The sequence below is a fragment of the Myxine glutinosa genome, chromosome 13 (assembly GCF_964187855.1).
Source record: "Myxine glutinosa chromosome 13, kmMyxGlut1.1, whole genome shotgun sequence".
In the NCBI taxonomy this organism is placed as follows: Eukaryota; Metazoa; Chordata; class Myxini; order Myxiniformes; family Myxinidae; genus Myxine; species Myxine glutinosa.
Genome location: NC_136273.1, coordinates 7,400,955 through 7,409,629, shown reverse-complemented (window position 1 = coordinate 7,409,629; position 8,675 = coordinate 7,400,955). Strand labels below are relative to the sequence as shown.

Genomic DNA, 8,675 nt, shown 5'->3' with positions numbered 1-8,675 from the left:
AGTCAAAGGCTATGGACGGTAGCCAACATATGGTTTTTTGTCGGTGCTCTATCTTTTTAAATGTTCTTCGAGTGTCGAGCAAGGAAGCAGCAGTGTCCATGTTTGGCATGAATATGAACTCAGTCAGGGTTCGAACCACCGACCCGCAGACTCAGAGCCGACGCTCGAACCATTACATCACCGAGTCTGATATGATCTCATAATATTGATGAAGTGGACAAAATGATAAGCGGAAGCACCCGCGGAACCATTTTAGTCGGTGTAAAAACACATCGAATTGTTTCCTGAAGTCCGTTGGTCGCGAGGTTTTGATTTTTAATTACCTAATTTAACATTTCTTAGTAAGTAGTGTGTAAGAGCTTAATTATATAATGATTCTGTAATATTATTAAAAATATGAAGAGACAATAATGAAGAAGAGGATGCATGTTTACATTTTACCGGAAGTGCGTCGTGGCTTTTACAGTCCCCGACTTGTGCTTCGGCTCTTCCTCTTTCCGTGTCGTGAGTGGCGATTCTTCCGGTCATGGCGAGTTCTCCTGTAGGCCTAACTTGCAGACAGACAGACAGCATTCTGGAATTGAAAGCCGTTGCAGAAACGAGGCCGCTGCCGAACGAGGTGAGCAATACGTTCAACAAGCGTGATTGGCTCGTTCATAATCAAAACGAGGAGTCTTTATGAAGATCTTGGGGTCTTTATGCAGGGATTGTACACTTATGGTAGACATTTCTAATAGTGTGATGAAACTTTGTGCATGGTGGGAGTGGACAATACAGTTTAATGTACTACAAATGAACGAGGTGTGTGTGTCACTGTGTGTGTGTGTCACTGTGTGTGTGTGTGTCACTGTGTGTGTGTCACTGTGTGTGTGTGTCTGTCTGTCTCTCACTGTATTGTAGTGTGTGTGTGTGTGTGTGTGTGTGTGTGTGTGTGTGTGTGTGTGTGTGTGTGTGTGTCTCTCTGTCTGTCTCTCACTGTATTGTGTGTGTGTGTCTCTCACTGTATTGTATTGTGTGTGTGTCACTGTATTGTATTGTGTGTGTGTGTGTCACTGTATTGTATTGTGTGTGTGTGTCACTGTATTGTATTGTGTGTGTGTCACTGTATTGTATTGTGTGTGTGTCACTGTATTGTATTGTGTGTGTGTCACTGTATTGTATTGTGTGTGTGTCACTGTATTGTATTGTGTGTGTGTGTCACTGTATTGTATTGTGTGTGTGTCACTGTATTGTGTGTGTGTGTCACTATGTGTGTGTCGTGGGTATCACTATGTGTGTGTGTGTGTGTGTGTGTGTGTGTGTGTGTGTGTGTGTGTGTGTGTGTGTGTGTGTGTGTGTGTCAGTCACTATGTGTGTGTGTGTCAGTCACTATGTGTGTGTGTGTCAGTCACTATGTGTGTGTGTGTCAGTCACTATGTGTGTGTGTGTCAGTCACTATGTGTGTGTGTGTCAGTCACTATGTGTGTGTGTGTCAGTCACTATGTGTGTGTGTGTGTCACTGTATGTGTGTGTGTGTCACTATATGTGTGTGTGTGTGTGTCACTGTATGTGTGTGTGTGTGTGTCACTGTATGTGTGTGTGTGTCACTGTGTGTGTGTGTGTGTGTGTGTGTGTGTGTGTGTGTGTGTGTGTGTGTGTGTGTGTGTGTGTGTGTGTGTGTATATTTGGTTGCAGTTGTTATCTCCATAATTTGGGTTTTTCAAGGTGGAACGGAGTCCTCGAAGGACTCGAAGTATCCATACCTGTTTCGGTGGGATTGTGCTTCATGGGCTAAGTTGTGAAGTTGTGTTGATCTCAGAGTTTTGTTCCAAGGCCTCTTTTCAGGATCGTCACTGACCCCGTGCAGCCTCCAACTGTCGTTCCTTTGTGGTAACGTTCCCAGGGATGGTTTTATGATCTCTGTGAGGTTCTTTATCATTCCCGTTGCCCCAATTTATTCCAGGATATTTTCATTAAATTCTTGAGCTCCTGGTATTTGGTCATTTTCTTGATTTATGTATTATTTAGCCCAAAATCGCTGGGTACTGATATCTCAAGCAGCAATGCTGTCTTTTTCTTTTTGTTCCTGAGTAATATGTCCGGTCGCAATGCTTTGTTTTCTTTGTTCACGCTGGATGGGATCATCAGGTCGTACGTGAGAATTATGTCCTTGTTTTTCAACGATTGCTTTTGGTTCATAATTCCATGAGTTCTGTGGAACTGGGATATTGAGAATTTTCCAAATGTGCCAGTGGATTACTCAACATACCTTGTTGTGCCTTTGTGTGTACAGCTGTTCTGACATGAGTTTTTTTCCATCCTGATAGGCGGTGACTCGTGCTTTCTGTTTCTACCTTGCAGAACCTATACCTGTCCGATTGACTTTGTCCCACCATTTTTTTGAAGCCATTGATGTTGCCGGCCTTCTTGAAGCCGGCCCCACCCTTGGTCTTACACATTAACATTTATAATTATTTGTTTTCCATTCCAGTTAAGACGACCTCTTCGTAGCATTTTCCCAGTTGTCAGTGTATATCTGTTGATAATGACGTTGTTGTGGATTTGGGAAACCCCCATACAGGTCCCTTATAATAGTTACTTCAAAGCATAACATTATCTAGTATGTCGTTATGTGTTGGGGATGGGAAGCGAGCCCCTCCACTCTTAAGGGGATAATTGGCCAGGCAATGCACACAGGCTCAAAGGCACACCATCCAAGCACCAGGTAAAAGTCCCTTTGAGAAGGCTTGTGGGGGCAGGGTTGCAAACTCCACCAATCGCCAGCCTGGCCCCACCCTTGCCAGGGCCTGACAAAAAGGTCTTGTACACGTGCCTCTCTCTCTTGGCCGGACCCTCTCTCAGGTCTTTTAACATGCCTGCTCTCTGCCATCTGGTCTCTCTCTCTGCTCCCTCTCGCTGCATGTGTGCATGGCGGATACTTTCTGCATGAGGCCACGACTTGATTCTCTATCTTGGCCGGACCATTTCTCAGGCCTCTGAACGTACCTGCTCTTTGTTGGCTGCTGGACTCCCTCTCGGTGCACGTGTACACGGCAGAAAGACCTTGGACTTTGTTAGTTTTGCACGTGTTCATTGGACACTGCACGTGTGCATTAATTAGACTCTTTCTACACTTGCCTGCTTGCCTGCCCGTGTTCGTGCTGGGACTCCCTGCTCATGTTCATGCTGGGAATCACCATTACCTGCTTGTGTTCATGCTGGGGATCGCCTTTACCCGCTCGGGGTGCTCGGTGTCAACATCGAGCCTAAGGTCGTCACAAGGAGAAACATCTGGAAACATCGTGGCCATTTTGCGAACAGGATTCCAACGTTCGTTTTCCCCTCCTCCTCCCCCGTGAATGTGTGATGGGGCGCCCTTGTTGTGTTTATTTGTTGTAATCGTAATAAGGTGTAGGATAAGCTAAGTTTCTGCCTCTTGTCCTTTTTTCTTTCCTAAGTTTCACTGTAAATACTTGAAACCGCCACGTGGTACAGATAAGCGGTGTAAGACGATTGGACCCTGCTATCGCACGACGGAACAATTGGCGTTCGTATTTGCTGGTTTTCAACCTGCCGAAGTACGAAGTTATTCGTGCATGGCAGCCATAGTTCCGGTACGTTCTGGAGGGAACGGTGGCTAACCACCTCGTAGTAGACCCGAACACAGCGACCGTAACAATATTTCGTTTTATATTTTTCTTTTGTCTTTTTTGCAATTCTTGGGGCTGTATTGGTTGTTTCAATTTCTTGTGTGACCTCTTCCATTCACACCTGTCGGAAATTTTTTGCCAGGTGGGTTAGGGATACATTTTCTGGCTTGCTGTCTGTGTTTGCTTACAAATTGGATTCCTTGGTCTGCTGACCTTTCACCTCTTCAGCCAATCCCACAGTTGTGTGTCATTCTGTGCACTTGGTTGAGCTCCATCAGGCCGCTACCTCCTCCTTTCCTCGGCAGGTACATTATCGGGATGTCTTGATTTTTGTAAAACATTTGTGGATGGTGACTGGTTTCCTTCTTTTGATATCCATTTTATTGATTTCCGATAGTGGCTAGTTTATTATTCCAGTACTGGTAGGTTTATGGATTTGCTAGTTTTTTGGGGAGCTGTATGTTTTTAGGCTTAGCTTCGTTCTATGTCGGTCCTCTTTGGTAATTGTTTTGCGCATTTGTTTATGACATATTTGGTGACTCTCTTCTCCGAGGTGTGCGTGTGTGATGTTTTTTGTGGAGTTGGTGTATAGAGCTGTTTAATAGATCCTTCCATGACATTCTAATTACAAAATAATTGACAAAAACAATGATAACATTGCAACAAAGCATGTATTAATTAATACTAATAATATTAACAACAACAACAGTATTATCACATGGCAATAATAACGAATGTACAATCCCCCTCTTCAACTGAACTAAACTTCAACCAATAGGCCCTTGTTATAGGATAAACGGGCCCTTGTTATCGGATCAACTTCAACTATCTCATTATCTCCCCTTCCTGTTCAGGAACAACATCATCATTATCTCCCCTTCTTGTTCAGGCTGGAGTTCCCCAAGGCAGTGTTCTGGGCCCTGTCCTCTTTCTGGTCTTCATAAATGATCTCTCTGACTTTCTGGAAAATCCTCTCTATCTCTTTGCTGATGACTCCACTCTCTGCCACTCCATACCTCATCCCTCAGATTGGCAGTCTGCAGCCTCCTTACTCTCTGCAGACCTGGACAAAATCAGACTGGTCAAACAAGTGGAACATGTCTTTCAATCCTGACAAATCTCGCACTCTCACTGTCTCCCCGAAAAAACCGACTGGACAACCCTCCCATCTACTTTCTCAACAATCCTCTCCAAGAAGTTCTGTCATTCAAGCTTTTGGGTCTCATATCTGCCATGATCTTTCCTGGGAAAACCACATTTCCAAGCTGGCCTCCAAAGCCAGTCGCCGACTGGGCATCCTCCGTCGTGCAAAGTCCTTCCTTGACACACCTGAACTCCTCACCACTTACAAGGCTTTTATCCGCAGCTCAATGAAATACTGCTCTCCCCTCTGGGCTGGTGCTCCTGCCTCACACCAAGCTCGGCTTCACGCTGTTGAAACCAAAACTTTCAGGGTCATTGGTATATCCCGCGGTGAAGTTAACTCCAAGAGCCTTTCACTCGCTCACCGCAGGCAGGTTGGTGGTCTTTCTGTCTTCTACCGACTCCTCTCCGGCCTAGCTCCCCCAGCTCTGTCTGTGCTCTGTTATCTGTTAAAAGGGCCCTTGTTATCTGATAAACGGGCCCTTGTTATCTGATAAACGGGCCCTTGTTATCTGATAAACGGGCCCTTGTTATCTGATAAACGGGCCCTTGTTATCTGATAACGGGCCCTTGTTATCTGATAAACGGGCCCTTGTTATCTGATAAACGGGCCCTTGTTATCTGATAAACGGGCCCTTGTTATCTGATAAACGGGCCCTTGTTATCTGATAAACGGGCCCTTGTTATCTGATAAACGGGCCCTTGTTATCTGATAAACGGGCCCTTGTTATCTGATAAACGGGCCCTTGTTATCTGATAAACGGGCCCTTGTTATCTGATAAACGGGCCCTTATCTGATAAACGGGCCCTTGTTATCTGATAAGCGGGCCCTTGTTATCTGATAAGCGGGCCCTTGTTATCTGATAAACGGGCCCTTGTTATCTGATAAACGGGCCCTTGTTATGTGATAAACGGGCCCTTGTTATGTGATAAACGGGCCCTTGTTATGTGATAAACGGGCCCTTGTTATGTGATAAACGGGCCCTTGTTATGTGATAAACGGGCCCTTGTTATGTGATAAACGGGCCCTTGTTATGTGATAAACGGGCCCTTGTTATCTGACAAGCGGGCCCTTGTTATCTGACAAGCGGGCCCTTGTTATCTGACAAGCGGGCCCTTGTTATCTGACAAGCGGGCCCTTGTTATCTGACAAGCGGGCCCTTGTTATCTGACAAGCGGGCCCTTGTTATCTGACAAGCGGGCCCTTGTTATCTGTGAAGCGGGCCCTTATCGGATATGCTTCAACCAACGGGCCCTTGTTATCGGATAAGCTTCATCCAACGGGCCCTTGTTATCGGATAAGCTTCAACCAACGGGCCCTTGTTATCGGATAAACTTCAACCAATGGGCTGTGGAAGTCCTTCAGGACTTCCTTATGATTGAAAGATTAATCATGTCCCTGCGAGTGAGTAACTCGCAGCCAAATTTGTGTTTGGAGTTTTTGACACCGCAGGAGATCACAGAAACATGAATATTGTTTGTAGAATTATCTAGAGCCATAACAATGTTACATAATCTGTGAAAATGATAAATTAAGCTACATTGGAACATGCTAGAAATGTTAAAAGCTAGAAAGAGCTGATGATGGATGACAAATGGAGATGCAGCTCACTCTGGGAGAAGCTGTGGAAAAATGGACGGTCAGCACTCTGGAATTGCTGGAATCAACAGAAATCTTTCTACAGAGATAAGTTCCATGCCCCCACCTCTTCTCCTCGCTGAGACCTGAAGATAAGAATGACTCCCAGTCTGGCTATACAAACATATGCCTTTTGGCGCCGGCCTGGCGGCAACTTCAATTACCTTTTAATTACTTTCTGACCTTGCACCCACTTCTGTGAGCTATGGATACTCTAAGAGAGCTGCAACTTTGAAGAGCAGCAAGAAACTCATTCCGATGTCTTGCATGCTGTATATTCAATGAAGTCTTTTGTTCTACAAAGTGAGTTTGTTCCAGCAAGTTTGATTGAATCATTCACAAGAAAGTGATAGTCTCTGTCTCTCAGTTATCTTAATAGAGTAGAGATATTACGTTCTCCAACAGGGCCCTTGTTATTGGATAATCTTAAACCAACGGGGCCTTGTTATCGGATAAACTTCAACCAGCGGGCCTTTGTTATCGAATAAACTTCAACCAACGGGCCCTTGTTATCGGATAAACTTCAACCATGGGCTCTTATCAGATGAACTTCAACCAATGTGCCCTTGTTATCGGATACATTTCAACCAACAGGCCCTTGTTATTGGATAATCTTAAACCAATGGGGCCTTGTTATCAGATAAACTTCAATCAGCGGGCCTTTGTTATCGAATAAACTTCAACCAACGGGCCCTTATCGGATAAACTACAACCATGGGCTCTTGTTATCAGATGAACTTCAACCAACGGGCCCTTGTTATCGGATAAACTTCAACCATGGGCTCTTGTTGTCGGATGAACTTCAAACAATGTGCACTTGTTATCGGATAAACTTCAACCAACGGGCCCTTGTTATTGGATAATCTTAAACCAACGGGGCCTTGTTATCGGATAAACTTCAACCAGCGGGCCTTTGTTATCGAATAAACTTCAACCAACGGGCCCTTGTTATCGGATAAACTTCAACCATGGGCTCTTGTTATCGGATGAACTTAAACCAATGTGCCCTTGTTACTGGATAAACTTCAACCAACGGGCCCTTGTTGTCGGATATACTTCAAACAACTCACCCAACTACTCCTGGACTCTGTGTCCTTCTCTCCTGACAAGGTGGGGGAGTTTTTGTCAAACCTCGACTCTGATTCTGCAACTGGACCAGACCGCATCAGCCCACGGGTCCTAAAATCCTGCTCTGCCGCTCTATCTCACCCTCTCTCTGTTCTTTTCACCCTCTCTTTTGCTCAAGGTCATCTGCCAGCATCCTGGAAATCAGCAAACGTTACCGCTTTACACAAAAAAGGTACAAAAACAGATCCTTGCAACTACAGACCAATCAGTCTGCTCCTGATTATCAGCAAAGTCATGGAATCCATCATTGCTTCGCATATCAAATCCTTCCTCTTCTCCGATGGCTTGATCTCCGATCATCAATTTGGATTCAGACCAGGTCATTCTACTCTGGACATGCTGCTTCTGCTGTCTCAAAAATGGATGGAGGTCCTCAATGCCAAACAGGAAATCAGAGCTGTCTCCCTTGACATATCACGTGCCTTCGATACGGTCTGGCACCCAGCTCTGCTCACCAAACTCTCCTCCTATGGTATCCATGGAAATCTCCATGCATGGCTTGCGGACTTCCTCTCTGGTCATAGACAACGTGTGGCCTTGAATGGATTTCTCTCATCTCCCCTTCCTGTTCAGGCTTGAGTTCCCCAAGGCAGTGTTCTGGGCCCTGTGCTTTTTCTGGTCTTTATCAATGATCTGTCCGACTCTCTGGAAAATCCTCTCTATCTCTTTGCTGATGACTCCACTCTCTGCCGCTCCATTCCTCTTCCCTCAGATCGGCAGTCTGCAGCCTCCTCACTCTCTGAAGACCTGGACAAAATCACAGACTGGTCAAACAAGTGGAACATGTCTTTCAATCCTGACAAATCTCACACTCTTACTATGTCTCTCCGAAAAGATCGACTTGACAACCCTCCCATCTACTTTCTCAACAATCCTCTCCAAGAAGTTCTGTCGCTCAAGCTTTTGGGTCTCACTATCTGCCATGATCTTTCTTGGGAAAACCACATTTCCAAGCTGGCCTCCAAAGCCAGTCGCCGACTGGGCATCCTCTGTCGTGCGAAGTCCTTCCTCGGCACACCTGAGCTCCTCACCACATACAAGGCTTTCATCCGCAGCTCAGTGGAATACTGTTCTCCCCTATGGGCCAGTGCTCCTGCCTCACACCAAGCTCGGCTTCACGCTGTTGAAACCAAAGC

At 45.5% G+C, this 8,675-nt stretch overlaps 1 protein-coding gene across 2 annotated transcripts in view; it reads left to right on the top strand.

Moving 5' to 3' along the window:
- The first annotated feature begins 439 nt into the window (after window positions 1-439).
- Window positions 440-8,675, top strand: part of COG3 (component of oligomeric golgi complex 3) — an 83,403-nt gene continuing 75,167 nt past the window's right edge. Inside the window, exon 1 of one of the 2 annotated variants that reach the window (XM_078766975.1) lies at window positions 440-619. In XM_078766975.1, the coding sequence (XP_078623101.1) occupies window positions 527-619 (93 nt within the window). In that variant the 5' untranslated portion in view covers window positions 440-526. The remainder of the gene's footprint in view (window positions 620-8,675) is intronic. The other variant, XM_078766976.1, reaches the window with a different exon arrangement.